This window comes from Rhopalosiphum padi, chromosome 2 (genome assembly GCF_020882245.1).
Source record: "Rhopalosiphum padi isolate XX-2018 chromosome 2, ASM2088224v1, whole genome shotgun sequence".
Classification (NCBI taxonomy): Eukaryota; Metazoa; Arthropoda; class Insecta; order Hemiptera; family Aphididae; genus Rhopalosiphum; species Rhopalosiphum padi.
The window spans coordinates 45,291,150-45,306,944 of record NC_083598.1 but is presented as its reverse complement, the minus strand read 5'-3'; the positions used below and the strand labels follow the sequence as shown (position 1 = coordinate 45,306,944).

Here is a 15,795-nt window from a genome sequence, read left to right as displayed (position 1 = left end):
AATCGTTTGATAAAAATTATTATTAAAGTTTGGAAAAATATAAATTGAGTATTCTCAACTGTACGTTTGTACCTATTACTAAAAAATTACCCAATAGTAAAATGTATTAAATCGAATAAATATATTTATACAAAATTATAAACATTATAAGTTTACATGATATTATTTATTAATTATATAAAATTAAAAAATGTACAATTTAATCATATTTGTATCATTAATATCATTCTCCATGTATATATTAATATTTAATATAGAAATTAATATAAAATTTTGCATGATTTTTCAGGTCAAAAAAAAATACTCAACCATGAACCGTACTTTAAAGTTAGGTACCTTCGACTCTGTACGACCAAGTCAACTTGAATCCGTCGCATGATAAATAAAACGACTTGATGTCGTCTGGCAGTAGACACCCGTTCCGCTGCTCCCACAGACTTATTTTTGCTTTGTCACACGGTAGACTTTGTTTGACCGACAAGTTTCTCACTCCCACAGTGTTTTCTGCAAATAAACAAACTAAGCTTGAACCCTGCAGCAACAAACGAAAATCGACCAATTGACGACTGGCGAAACCACATTATAAGACATACCTATAGGACATAGGTAGATAAATCGCATAACACTATAACAGACTAGCATAATGAAATATTGGTTTGGTTTAGATACAAAATATTTAGGTGTATCCGTGTATCCATGAGTAATCAAAAATATAATATAATTTTAGAGCTTAAAAAACATATTAGATACAATATAGATACATATAATTTAGTATTAGGTACATATTTGATTATTATTGTTTTAGTTTTAAAAAGTATTTCACAAATGCAAGATGCAAAGTCAATTAAAATTTTTTTTCCTACCATTTGTCTCGTAATACGATATACCATATAACTCCGAGCAATTTTTTTTTGGGGGGGTCCCATATCCCCATAGGCATATTTAACCCAAATTTCGCCTATAAGTACACATGTGTATTAATGGATATTGGATTATAATTGATTTTTTCAGTCAACAAATCTAAAAGTTAGTTTTATTAATGTTTAAAGTCTAAGTTTAGCCATAATATATAATATAAATTATTGTTTAATTTAGTGTTATTATTCAAAGGTCTATAGAAATATCAAAATTGACGATTGACGTCTTTTGAAAACATTTTATAACATTTATTAAACATAATAAATAAAGAGGTACCTACTACTGTCTACTTTACTGTACAGTAGGTAGTCAGTAGGTGTCAAGTAGCTAACTGTAAATTATATATTAAATTTGAACTCAATAATATATCAATATCATTGTAAGTTTTTTGTACCCAACTATTATAATACATGAAAAATATTTTTAAACGAAGGCTTATATATCTATATAAAAAATAAATCGTGTCTATATGTATTTTTAATATTTGTATACAACTATAAGAGCAACTTATACAAAATCTTGAATTACATTTCAAACATTTTTACCAGTTTACCACTAAATAATTTTTATGGACATCATTAATGGCAAAAATTAAAATAATTTAAAATTAAAAAGTCTATGATGACTCAGAATCAAAATATTTAGAAAATTATACTATGTGTAAGAAATGCTAACATAAAAATTTGGTGGAAATTCCAAGTAGATAAATACAGTTTTTCGTTTTTGAGTTAGGTATTTTTTAACAAAACCAATCATGTTGAGTACTAGATTTGTAGCGTAAATATTCCTGTTTTTTCTTATTTTTTGTTTTTCCCTATTAGAAAATTGTATTATAAATGATACGCAAACACTACTCACCGAGAACGGTCAACAGGCCTAATGTTAATTGGTCGTTGAACAAATCCGAAGTGACCAAATCCAGTTTATTGTTACTGGCCATGTCGCGGTGGAACTGCAGAGACGGCAACAATATTTACAGTTTAACTATATAGTGTAGAGGACAGAGGTAGACGAATATAGTATTATTATTATTCGCTGTGCAGGTTGTTAGGGCAACACAGATAAATACTATGGCGTAGAATAGAATATATCTGTGTAGGGCAGCGAAACTATACTGATCGCCATCGACAACCCCAACCGCATAAAAAACCACGACAAAAATCTATAATGATTTATCGTAATTATTATCATTGTTAATAATGGGCATCACGGGCGAAGAAACGATGCAGAGGTAGAAAAAAATACGCGGTAGTGATGTTTTTGGCTAACGCATCGTGTGAATTTATTCTTTAAAACGGAGGTAAGTAGGTATATATCCGACTGACGACAATAATATGGTATTTTTCATGGCAAGTGATCCAAATTACAATTTTTTTTTTTTTTTTTATGAAACATGGAAATACATTATACATACTATAGGAAATCATCAGTTATCATGTATAGGTTACACAACAAGTCAAAAACGCAATTATGCACATTTTTAGGCAGTATATGAGTATAAAAATTAACAGCAAAAAATTAAATTAAAATATAAGCTAGAAAACAATGTTCAGTCCTATATATAGGATATATTAGATATATCTAATCCATTGACATAATTGTCATGTTCAAGCATTTCTATGGTAACAAACACCATGAAGTTAGTAGCAGTTTACAAAGATGTTATGTTTATACTGAATATAATAGGTGTACCCACCTATCTATGGCATTTCGACGAGCGTAAAATAAACGCGGTTATTTGGACTACCTACATTGGGCGCATGCAATTTGACGCCACTACATCATTTTAGACGAGTTAATTTCGTCGGAAAACCAAATAAAATGAAAATAATGTATTTTGTATTATACACGGTGTATTGCGGAGATAAAACAAAAATTTTACATTAAAATTACATTTGAAAATGTTAGATAATCGTGACGCCTCCTGTATATAAAATCAATATCAACCATTATCCGTTATACCTACCCATCATCTGTCATCACTCATTACGTTCGATGCAAAATAAAACCCGACGTCTATATTAAATTATTATAGTTGTAACTTATAAGTTATAAATAACTTCACAGCCGACGAAATGATTCTAGGTATTGCGCATAAATTAAAGTTATGAATAATATACCATTAATATACCTATATAAATATGACAAGTGATGATTTATGCTATACATTCCACACTTTGAACGTATTTTTTTATTTATACATTAATAATTATAATATACCCGTGGGCCATAAGTATGGACTCAGAACAGTCTTTTACAATTATACAAAGAAAATAAAAATACGAGATAACTGATGGTTGTCTAATGTCTTAATATTAAATAGGAACCGCCATGGTTTTAACCTGGTTTAGTAGGTATCATCGAAAAAATCAAAATTAGGTATTTATTGAGTAAATTATTCAATTGATCAACCTTATATATATATATAGTTATTTTGTCAGTAAATTAATAACACTAATTTGAGGGACGTTTACAGATATTGGACTACTTAGGTAATGCAGGACTTTAATTTCATTTGTATGTTTCTGTTATGCGTCAATTTTTTTTTTTTACACCTAAATGTAGTGGCGTTAAAATTGAATGAGTTGAAACATCATATGCGCCCAATTGTTGTTCATCTAAATGACCAAGTTAATTTGATGCGCATCAAAATGATGGTACACTGTTTATATTTATATAAATATAAAAAAATTGTTTTTAATTTATATTAATATTACATTAAGTGGGTAGTAAAAACATATTTAAAAAACAGATTACAATGAAAATTGTATTTTCAAAACTTAAAATTCAAATAAACTAAATAATTTGTATGGATTTTAGTATAATGTGGAAGCCACATCATATGCGTACAATAATTCATTAATAAAATAATAGTTTATAATGGATCCCGGGTTCATCTTTAACAAATAACGGAACACCGTTTATAATTATATAAATAAAAATAAAAATTGTTTTTAAATTTATATTAATATTACATCAAGTAAGTAGTAAAAACAGATTACAATGATAATTGTATTTTCAAAACTTAAAATTCAAATAAACTAAATAGTTTGTGTGGTTTTTGGTATGATGTAGAAGCCACAGCATAATATGCTTACAATAATTCATTAATAAAATAATAGTTTATATTATGAACCCGGATTCATCTTTAACATATTATATACAGCATAAAAATATTATGTATACAAATATACCACACAAAACAGTGAAGGCAAGAATAGAAAAACATTACTAGTAATAAAACAATAAATAAATAAATAAAGAATTTAACCAATTTGAAAAAGTTTAATGATATGATGATTATGTCATTTCAAAGTTTTATCGGCAAGTTTTTTGTTTTTTCTAACACATAAGCAGTGAAACGTTTCAAGAATTTTGGATACTCTCGTTTGTACACAGCCCTGAGAACAGAAGATGGTGCCCAACCGCCTGGATTCACTGTAAACAGAAATAGTTCAAATAAATTTATATTAATAGAATTCAATTTTATACCGAGTACTGAGCTGTATTGTGGATTAAAAATGACCAATTTAATTGTTAGTTATAACCAACTTTAAGGCATTGTACAATTTTATAGAACTTTATAAACCATGTCCTTACACATAAGTTTTCTGCTGAATACGTTATTTAATTTGAAACGTATAAAAAAGAACTTATTTTGACCGAACTGATATTGTTGATTTAGAGACAGTCATATACTTTTTAATTTTTATAGTTTATCTTAAACTGATACCAATGAAACATCTACTCAATAAATAAGTTATACTTAATTTAGATATGGTTGATTTGATATTACATCAAAAAGAAATTTAAAAATTATAGAATCCAAAAACATTTTTATAGCCAATTTTTACTAGAAAAACTGTACTTTTAGACCTAAAAGATAATACTGCTTATTACATTCCCGCTGAAATCTATAGTATTTTAAGCATAAAGTTATTATAAAAATATTATGTTCTTACCAACAGCACAATAGGTAATTTTACATGTAATATCATCTCGTTTTATCTCACGACCTTTTGCTGCGGGAGATATGATTGTTTGACCCATAAGAATAATAGTCAAATATATACGAACTTGTTTACCTCCATTGGGCTGCAAATAAATAAAACATGATTATTAAAAATGTCTACTAAATGTCATGTTATTAAATTGAATTGTTTTCAAAAATATGATATTAAATTTACTATTTAGTAAAGTAACAAGTTAATACTGATCAAAAATAAAATATGTGAAATAAAAATATAGTGCAAGGAACTTTTTTAATAGCTTAATAACATACAGGATGTGATGGTAATTCTACTGAACTGTTGACAGTAGCCCATATATGAGGGCTGTCTTCAGACTTATTCTCTTCATCAGGAACATGTGTAAGATGTGACCAAAATGTAGCATCACGTTGTGCTGCTGGCCAAATACGTTTATGTATCTGATGGAATAATATTGTGTCTTCGGCAATTTTATCAACAACATTCATTGTTTCTAGTGTACCTGGAGATTTCAGATAAAATATTTTAGCTTTAAAAATCTTAAATTTTTAGTTAGTTAGAAATATTTAGAAATCATAATATTTTAATACCTTCCCAATCATATCTATATTCAGGATAAAAAAAGTAATGACACAATTCTCGGCCTGTGATTCCTTTCACTTGATGAGTTGCTTTCAGAGGATCAACAACTAATCCATCTTCTTCAACTTCTCTTCGGTACATCTTCATTTCTCCATCTTCGACAAATAGTTGCCAAGCTCCTTTGCCAAGACCCATGCGAGCTGATCTAATTTGTTCAGCAACTACTCGCTCAATCTTAACATACACAATTATAGATTAACTCAATTGTATGATTATATTTTAATTTAAAATTTAATACAAAAATAAATAAATAAAAATGTATCAATGTATAATATCAAAAATTAACATTACTTCTGGCCAATATGTATGTTTCAAAGAAGCACTTGTGGCAGCAGCTCTAATCAGTTCACCCCAATTGGTCTGAGTTGTTTGAACATTATTTTTAGTACACTGTAGTAATTGATCTTTTCTTTGTTTGGCATCCTCAGAAGAGTTATCATTGGATGATTCAACAGCGTCATAAAATTCATCTTCAGCCAAATTAGAATGTTCCTGCAGAATGGAATAAATAATGTATTATTGAACTAAGAAAACAATAGTTGCAAACCAAAACATTCAAATAATATATAACCAAGCTATCTAATTAACCTGTATAACAGATTCTTTTAAAACATTTTAATTTAAATAAACCACAAAGAACAGTTTTTAATTTGATGAAATAAAATAAGCTTATTAACTTTTTTAAATAAATAAATTATAATATTATATCATAAATATAATTTTTTTTTTAGGAAGTTGTAAAATAAAGTAATTGTATTATTTTTAATTTAATACTACCTAATAAACAAAAGCTTATCATTAATACATTTTATGTGCATTTATTAAGTTTATCTGAATGAATAGTGAATGTATTGATTTTACATGATATATAAATATTTCTATTATAGCAGAAAAAATGTTTAAATTGTTGTTGCAAATACTTATTTCAATTTTAAATTATAAAAATACTTTTAAACTATTAAATATTTTATTTTATAAAATTACCTTTTTAGAAATAGAACTCATTATAAACTTTACCCAAAAACCGGCAACTTAAAAAAAATTAAATGGTTGAATTTAGTTTATAACAGTTAACGTTAAGTCAATGTTAGGTACTGATTAAAAGTAATAACTAATAATTGACTAACATATAGAAGTAGCTATTCATTTTTTTTATCTTAACATTATTCCATATCTACTTTTACCATATATTGATAATACAATATTTGGACTACGACCAGTTCAATAAATATGACCTCGTTAAAACACAAGTTCATTGTGATCATTTAATAATGCATTTATTTATTTTTGTAAACATCAGTTGTTATGGATAACTTTTTAGTATTTTTTCTAAGCCTTATAATTATGGTAATATTGAATTAATTCTCTAATACCCATTCATTACAATATATTATGAATTGAATATTTTTACTTATAATGCGATTGAATGATTTGTAAAGAAATAGTGGAAAATATAAACAGATAGTTAATTATACATACAGTTAAATCAGCTCCAGCAAGTACTTGGGCTCTTTCCTGATCGGTAAGCCCATCGACTAGAGATAATGTTCGCACTACTTCCTCTAAATCTTTCCGGTTGTTTATTTCTTTCTCCAACATAGATTCCCATGCTGTCTCTCTTTGATTCATAACCTGGACAAATAATTAGATATAAAAAATGAAATAGATACATTTTATTTTCAGCTTTTAACATACTTCAATACAATGTTTTAAAATCTCTAAGATTCCAGATGATGTTGCCTTAAATGCTACTGCTTCACCTTTAAAATCTAAAGCTTCACATGTATATTTTTGATAGGATTCATTTTTTGATAAACCTTCTAACAAGAAAAAAACAAAAAAAACAATAAAAATTAATACTTTTATTGATAAATAGTATTAGGAACATAAAAAAGAAACATTTAAATTCATACATACAGTATACATGTACTATGTACAAATGAATAAGTATACTAACTAACTAATGAATATTGTTGCTAAAGTTTTGTTGAATGAATAGAATAAATAAGTAGGCACCAAATTTAATGCACATGCCTAAACAAAATGGTTTGAATCCATTTATGAGTTGAAACGTGTTATAAAATAACTTATAACAGGTACCATAAATTTAAATCATTAAATAAACATAGTAAAACAAAATGTGTTTAGTTTGGTTTCACCAATCACATAAAAATTTGCTTATTTTAATGAAATTCTAAAATTATTTTCTGATAATCATTTTGTTTGAATACTTTTAAATTAAAACCTAACAACCCATTTCTATTCTATAAATTAAAACAAAACAAACATATCTCAATTGTATTTAAATATTATTAATTTATATTTTATCAGAAGTATTTGTTTCATAATAATAACTTGTTAATTATACCTAGTAATAACCATTGACCTATATTTTGTAGATTCTAACTGTTTTATTGAAATAATAATTATAGTTATAAACACGTACAACAAAACATAATATTATAATTGTTCATCTTTTTGTAACAATAATTTAATCAGTTTTTCTACAGGTGACAAATGTACAATTGTATAATGTAGAAGGTATAAAAGTATAAACAAGGCGATTCATTCATCATAAACCACTAATTATTTCAAATTCTATTATCGTTTTTAAAAATGTTTTTTTAATAATTTCCAATCGAAATAAACATTTGTTTTTAAATTATATTGTTTAATATTTTTATTGTTATATATTTTTAATATGTTTTACCTCTTTGAATGATAACAAATTTTTAATTTCATATTCCAAAGCAAGGAGGAATATCGAGGAATATTGATACATAAAAATCAAAATTCAGATGAGTAGTTTATAGGTTATAAGTATTTAAAATGTGGGTGAGCAGAATGAGTAATACGGGATTCTCCACAAAATGTTGCTCTACTACTCCACTCACCAATAACTTTAAATGCACAACTCATAAACTGTTGTTTGAATTTCGAAATTTATGAATCGAAATATTCTGAAAAATATTCTGCTTCAGAATATGAAATAAAAATGTGTCATAAAAAAAAATAGTTTTTTAAGAAAAATGTTATTTTGTTTCAACTGGAAATTATGAAAAATGTATTTTCAAAAACTAATAGATTTTGAAATTATGAGTGGTTGTGATAAAAGAATCACCTTGTATACTTACATTAGTTAGGTACATAAATAAATAATTATAATAAAAGTAACCAAAGTCTTAATAATAAATACACACTACTTACTTTTTATATACTAAGATAAAAAATTATATTTATGAATTTTAACAAGAGATTGGAAATATTAGATTAAATGCAATATACTCCATAATAATAAACTGTAAACTCATACTTATAATATTGATGACTTATTTAAAATATCATGGGTAACAGGATAATGAGTGGTGATAAATAGTTAAAGGTTAAAAATTAATATAGAAAACACAATATTGTGTTAGTTACTTAGTTCTTTATTTAAAATTGTAAATACAAAAAATTAAGAATAAAACCTAATATTTTAAAACACTAAAACATAAAACTAGTAAATTCAAAATAATTAATTTCATAGGCAAATAATTATTAAATTGTATTTATTAATAAACAAATAGGTTGTTAAATTTAATGTAATATAAAACCAACTATAAATAAATTATATAACATTAATGTATTTAGATTTTAGATGTAATATTTCTAAAATCATAGTTATGGTAAGAATCATTTATTATTTTATCTGAATTTATGTGAAACAATTAGTGATAATATGATAGATGGGTATGAATTTCTAATAAACTGAATGACATATTAAATACCAGGTAATATTACTATAGCAATACTAATAAGAGTTTTTACCTGCAGAACCTAAGGCTTAGCTTATCTAATCTATTCATACTTATCTTCATGACATAAGTTCTCAGAAACTGAATAACCAAATATCTTTCAAAGTTATAATAGAATATTTTTAAAATAAAATATTTAAAAAATCAATAATCATACATACCTACTTAATATGAAAATATATAGTAATGTTTAGCTGTTTTTATTCAATATTAGTGTAACAGTACTGTCGTATTTAAATTAATTTTTGTTACTAAATATTATTTTTTTTTAAGGCATGTTGCATGTAAATAAACCATATTATTTACATATCTAACACTATTACACAGCATAATTTTCTATATGACAAATACTATTGTCTATTGTTATATTATAGCTCAACATTTCCAACTTAAAAAGGTCACAAATAAAAATTCAACTGAAATATGTTTGATAATAACTATAGAAAAACATTATATGTATATGAAATTAAATACTAGTAATAGTACAACAAAAATATTACAAGATATCGAATAAGATTTATGAGTACTGCAAAAAAATGTTGACAATATCATACCTATATATGTTAATAATTCTATAAAATTATTTATTTTAAATGAAAGAATAACCGTGATATTTTTATTAGGTTCTACAATTTACAATAATAAGATATTATTTATTTGATTGCAAATAATCACATGTTTTAGATTCTGAATCAAACAAAGAATGTATTATTTTGTTTTTACAATGTAATTTTTTTGGTGAACCAATTTGTGAAAAGATGATATGCTCAAACACTTTTAAACAGTAACACTTTGAGAGATCAAATATAGGAGCATAAAAGGTACTTCAAACTATTTAGATTATTTATTGATTTTATTAATAGATTATCAAAGAGTAAGGGAAAATGATTTATATGCGTCAATATTTTTTGAAGAAGTGGAAGTTATCAATGTTTTAATTAACATAAAACCATTTTTTTGATTAGTTAACTTACTTGAGCAATTACCATTAATTATAAATCTGTTATAATACTAGTATTATATTATTTAATCAATGTTGTTTATTAGCGTTAGTAGAAATAACTGAATTATTTAAAAACTTAATATATTTAAGAAATAATTTATTACTGTTTAATTGTAAACATCTGGATAGGTTTTTAATAATATTTGTATTTTCTATCATTTATTTGGTAAATATTAATATAAATATAATGGCTATCATTATTAATGATATACAAAGTCTATTCTTCAATCACCTTCTTTATAGTAATTATTATGTATACCTACATACTACATTAATAGATATGTACACTTAAAAAATTTATTAACTTTACTTTAAAAGTGAATAGATAAGTGTTTGTAAAATGTATTGGTATACTTTAACTAAGTATTTTTTTTTTAAATTATTAATCATTTTTTGATTCATCATATTTAAAAATACCCATTTTGTAGATTTTTTTTTCTCAATAACTACAGTATTCATAAAAATGAAAAATAAATATAAAAATATTTTAACTTCTTTCTCAAAAAGCTTGAACATTTGAACCTTTCAACACTGCATCATAATTATATTAGAAATATGGTTTTTATGTTTTATTATATTGTAAACATTATTTTTATCATGCATTTTAAAAAAAAAATAATAAATTAACTCCGATAAAAGATTAAAACAATAGGCATGTACATATTTACTTCCTTAATGGTTATTGCCTTATTAGTTATACATACACTTTATTACACTCTTCAATTTTTATTATTATCAAAAAACTAATTTATTAATATTATAAAATTTTCATGTTATCAGGTGTATTTCCACATGTTATAAGACTTATATAATTACATAGTTTAGCATGAATTACTATAGTCCTGACTTTATTCATTTAAATCAAACAAATAAAACATTGACAAATATTATAATATTTTAAGTTTAATGATTTAAAAAATATATGATAGAAATACTATAACTTTATATGATAGATTTTGACAATTTTAAAAATATTTTATACATATACTTGGGTATGAATAAGTTTAATTTACAAAGTATACCCTGAAAAAAAATGTTAACTGATTAATAATCTCATTTTAATTTAAATTCATAATAATGATTTTAAACTATAAAAATAAAGTTGGTTATCACTATTTAATATTTTTTAATATATTTGTATTTAAATTTTTATTACTTTGTCCTCCTAACCCTATTAATTAAAATAGGTAGGTGATTTATACTTATTTTTAATTACCAATAATTCAGACATTGGAGTTCTGATAAATTAGACATCTGATAAGTAATCAAATAAATAATGAGTATTTGATAAAATTAAAATATAATTGTGATAGTAACATTTTTGAAACCAATATAAATATATAACAAATATAATCTGCGGCATACAATAATGATGGCATTACAATTCCTATTATATTTCCCTACTAGTGGGGAAAGATATTGCATATCAGTTGTAGGGGATATAGTTAAAGATTTAGTTTTATCACACTAATATTCTCTTACCGAATGTAGTATATATTACAAGTGGATAGAATGCATACTCTACTAATTCTAGAATGTAGTATACACGTCACATTAGTCAACTAGACATAGGCGAATAGCCAATAATAAATTATCTTAAATACTTTATTATTAGTTATTACATTTCACATTTAAAATACTTATAAATTTAAAAAAGTGTAAATAAATAATTTTTCCATTATATACTTAAAATGGATTTCAGAACTTGTTATTACAAAAATTTGGATAAGTGAGTATGCAAAACAAATTAATTAAACAAGACATAGAATTAAAGACATTTTACAGAAAAACAACTTTAAGGTTTTTTTTTTTTAATTTAATATATTTGTTTTATTTGCTAACCATTAATTAAATAAACATGTTAGTTTTGAATATGGTACCTATAACCAATATCAAATGTCTAAAGTAAGTACAATTTAATGTTTTTAAAAATAATTTTAATAGGTTTTTTACTATGAATGAAATCTTTAAATAGCTTAGATCAGCTATTTCTAACATGTGTGTTGCGAGTTCATTATAGAGGCATCACGACTCATACAAGAATAAAAAATGTATTTACAATTTAATATAGTTAAAAAGATAAAAATTGTTTTATGTATAAAATTACTTAGCACACTCTGTATATCATAAGCTAAATCACCGAATGATAGATAAAAACACATGACTAGGACACCTGATCAGTTACTAATAAGAATTAATGTTCAGTTTTATCATATTCCTCGTGGTATTCACGGAAGTGCATCATAACTAAATTTGGTTTAACAAGAGGGATCCACTAGCTAAAAAGATTGAGAACCGCTAACATAGATCAATATAATAAATGAATAGTTTAAATTTAAAACAATATATAGCAGTTTATTCATTACACAGCAGATGTTAATCTTACATATGATAAGATTGGTAAGGTAACATACTGGTATTACTTGATAATCGCTAACAATAACTAGTTATTGCTCACGATCCTTATCCTGAACAGAGTATACTAAGTAGTTTAATAATATTTAGCTTTATTATTTGTAATTTATAGCTATAAATCACAATTTAATGTAAGATATAAAAATTCAATATTATATTCATTAAGTTGATAGAATCTTAACACTTGAAGTTTCAATTAATTTGATTGTTATATAAATTTTTAAAGATATTAGTAAGTGAAGCATTGAATTTTTAAAATAAGTTTTATATTTTAATATATTATACTTTTTTCAAGATAAATGAGTTTTCAATTTACGTAACTTAGCCCTATTAATAAGCGATTACTAACTACTAATTAATATTTATTCAGTGTACACTACAATTATCTACTGTTGATTTCTATATTTAATTTATTCAGCTGTAATATTACTGTTGAATATTTTGAATTTATTATTTGGGTTTATTACCTACCCAGACAAAGAAGTAATTGAAATAAATGATGAAATATAAATTAAAATCAGATAAGTTAAGACATAAACCAAACAAATAATTTCAATATAATGTAATCAAATCAATGATTTTAAAGAGTAACAAAACTCTATTTAATTTTTTTACAGAATAAAAATATGCAAATCATAATATAAAACATTAATAATGTTATTATTTACCTGTTAATATTGTTAATGTATACAAATAATAACACAAAATAAATTAAATTTTATTAAATGTTTTTTTTCAACATTAAATATAGCTTGGTTCTTAAATTTTCATTAAGTGATTTTTAAATGATTGAACAAGCTTGATTTTTAATTTTTAATAATTGTTAAACTTTAGAATATTTAATTTGATTTATTGATAATATTAATAGTAAGTATATTTTTGTAATTAAAAATAAGAATGTTGTTATTAGTTTATTTAACATTTTAAAAATATTATGGGAATACTACACTGAAGATTTTTTCCAGTGTTTCTCAGAGGACCCTAACCACCTATTACATTGTTTGTAAATCACATGATTTAATATGAGGTACATTAACTAGTGGGTGGATTTCATAATGCTCAACTTTATACAGTCTATAAGAGTATAAAGTTAAGAAATATTCTATAGATAGCCTAACAGTATAATACAACTAGCATAAAAATACTGTAAAAAATACACATTTTACTATAAATTTATTTTGGGTTATATGGATAGATAACTTGACACATTTTATTATAATTTACTGACTTTTTATATTTTAAAAATTGTTATCTAGAATCTAATCTTGAAACAAAAACCTCCAATCATACTGTTAACAAATAATAACTAGGTATGTTGTCAAATATGTTTATTTTTTTTTTTAATTTCATAGATCAGTGGTTCCTAAACTTTTTTTTCTGCGGTACCTTTTTTTGGACTCAAATTGGCCATGGTGCCCTGCTGTAAATAACATGAAAGATAGAACAAAAAAAATACTCATTGATAACCAATTTTACGTAGACTGCGGTGCATAGTTTGGGAACCGCTGTCATAGATAATTGAGAGTACTAATGAAAAGTATGAATTACATTATTACACATAGTAATCTCAAATGTATTATACATTTACTTTAATTGCCATTTAATAAATAATGACTTTGTATTCAAATTTCATTAATTTCAACGTAAAACAACATTATAACAAAGCCTAACCTAACTAGTTGGTTTAAATATTTTAAAAGTAGCTAATTAAATCATTTATCTTATTTAATATTTAATTAAATAATACTGAATACAAGAAAAATTGATAAAATTATTGTAGTTAATAGTAATTTACATTTTGCATGGACAAAATGTAAATAAAATAATTACCATTTGAAGAGGCGAATTCTGCTAAACATGTATCAAAATACATTTGAAGTCGATCAATCTGGTTGATTAAAATACCTCTAAATGCTACAAGTTCATTGAGTTTATCTTGCAAACCCTTATTTTTCTTGAACACTGGTGACATGTTTGACATATTACTAGATAATATAGAAAGTGAACTGCCATTGCGCTTTAGATTATTTTCACTCCCGTACCCAGATTCGGCTTTAAGTGAATCTATAACATCGATCCAATGATTTTTTATTGCTGATGTGTCAGCTCGTAAATACCAAGCACAATCATTTAGCGACACATCAAAACGGCAATCGTCTACTTCGTGCACCTATAAAATGAAACTACTATATATTTCAAAATAGAATGGAAATAACCAAACAATTATCATACCTTGACAGTTGCTTTCAATAGACTTATCGCACCGCGACATCCACACTCGGTTTCCGATTGCGATTTAAAGTATAACAAGGTGCCGTTTTTCAATACGAAATAACGCTTTTGCCAGCCGTGTAAGAAGTTGGTCCACTTATTCAAGTTCCCTTGCAGATCAATCCTGACTCTATCTTGGGTGTCCTCGTCGTCTTCATTGATCTGGGCTATAGGACACTCTGCCATCACAATGGCTCAATTTACTTTACACAATCGCTATAAGTACATTTCCTACGCGCATACATTTAACTATTATACTATTGACGACCGTCGTTCAATAACATCATTAATTGAACACAACCACGCCTATGTAATGATTGAATCGTATAATAGTCCATTAAAATCACTTGAACACCATAATAAAACGATGTACTTTTGGTAATTGAAAATATTATTATTGAATTCTTTATCAATGTTATTATCACTACCTCGGTGAGAATTTCCGATAATAATTTGTTCCAATCACGGACTACTACAGTGCATCCGCGTAGACAGCGAAATACGATTGCGTACAAATCTTCCAGCGCCGTGCACCATCATAGACATATTATTATTAAGGTGTACCTACTCTAATATCAGCCTTGTAAAATACTTGAGTTAATTGAGTATTTCATTGAGATAGATGAACAATAATTATATTGGAGAGCGCTTTTACCGACATCGTTCGAGAGACGAGAACAAGACATGTCTTGAACGCTACCAAAATACCAACGTGCCACCACTAAAGAGTGGGTAAAAAATATAGCTGCCAAAGTGCCAA

The 15,795-nt window shown here is 25.3% G+C and overlaps 2 protein-coding genes across 4 annotated transcripts in view; both read right to left on the bottom strand.

Annotated features, from left to right (window-relative positions):
* Positions 1 to 3,524, bottom strand: part of LOC132920365 (tubulin polyglutamylase complex subunit 2) — a 38,681-nt gene extending 35,157 nt beyond the window's left edge. For both annotated transcript variants that reach the window (XM_060982701.1, XM_060982700.1), the window contains exons 1-2: positions 1,777 to 3,524; positions 337 to 504 (exon numbers count right to left, since the gene is read on the bottom strand). In XM_060982701.1, coding sequence (XP_060838684.1) covers positions 337 to 504; positions 1,777 to 1,858 — 250 coding nt within the window. In that variant the 5' untranslated portion in view covers positions 1,859 to 3,524. The remainder of the gene's footprint in view (positions 1 to 336; positions 505 to 1,776) is intronic.
* Positions 3,525 to 3,671: 147 nt separating this feature from the next.
* Positions 3,672 to 15,431, bottom strand: LOC132920363 (ceramide transfer protein). 2 transcript variants are annotated; one of them, XM_060982696.1, is made up of 9 exons: positions 14,997 to 15,431; positions 14,595 to 14,934; positions 7,245 to 7,366; positions 7,029 to 7,181; positions 5,841 to 6,041; positions 5,498 to 5,723; positions 5,201 to 5,409; positions 4,881 to 5,013; positions 3,672 to 4,356 (listed from the first exon to the last, which is right to left on the bottom strand). In XM_060982696.1, the coding sequence occupies exons 1-9, from the start codon at positions 15,219 to 15,221 to the stop codon at positions 4,229 to 4,231; spliced, it is 1,737 nt and encodes a 578-aa protein (XP_060838679.1). In that variant the 5' UTR covers positions 15,222 to 15,431; the 3' UTR covers positions 3,672 to 4,228. The 2 variants fall into 2 exon arrangements, with proteins under 2 accessions (XP_060838679.1, XP_060838678.1); XM_060982695.1 differs by having other exon boundaries at positions 7,245 to 7,369; positions 14,997 to 15,430.
* Positions 15,432 to 15,795: the final 364 nt, after the last annotated feature.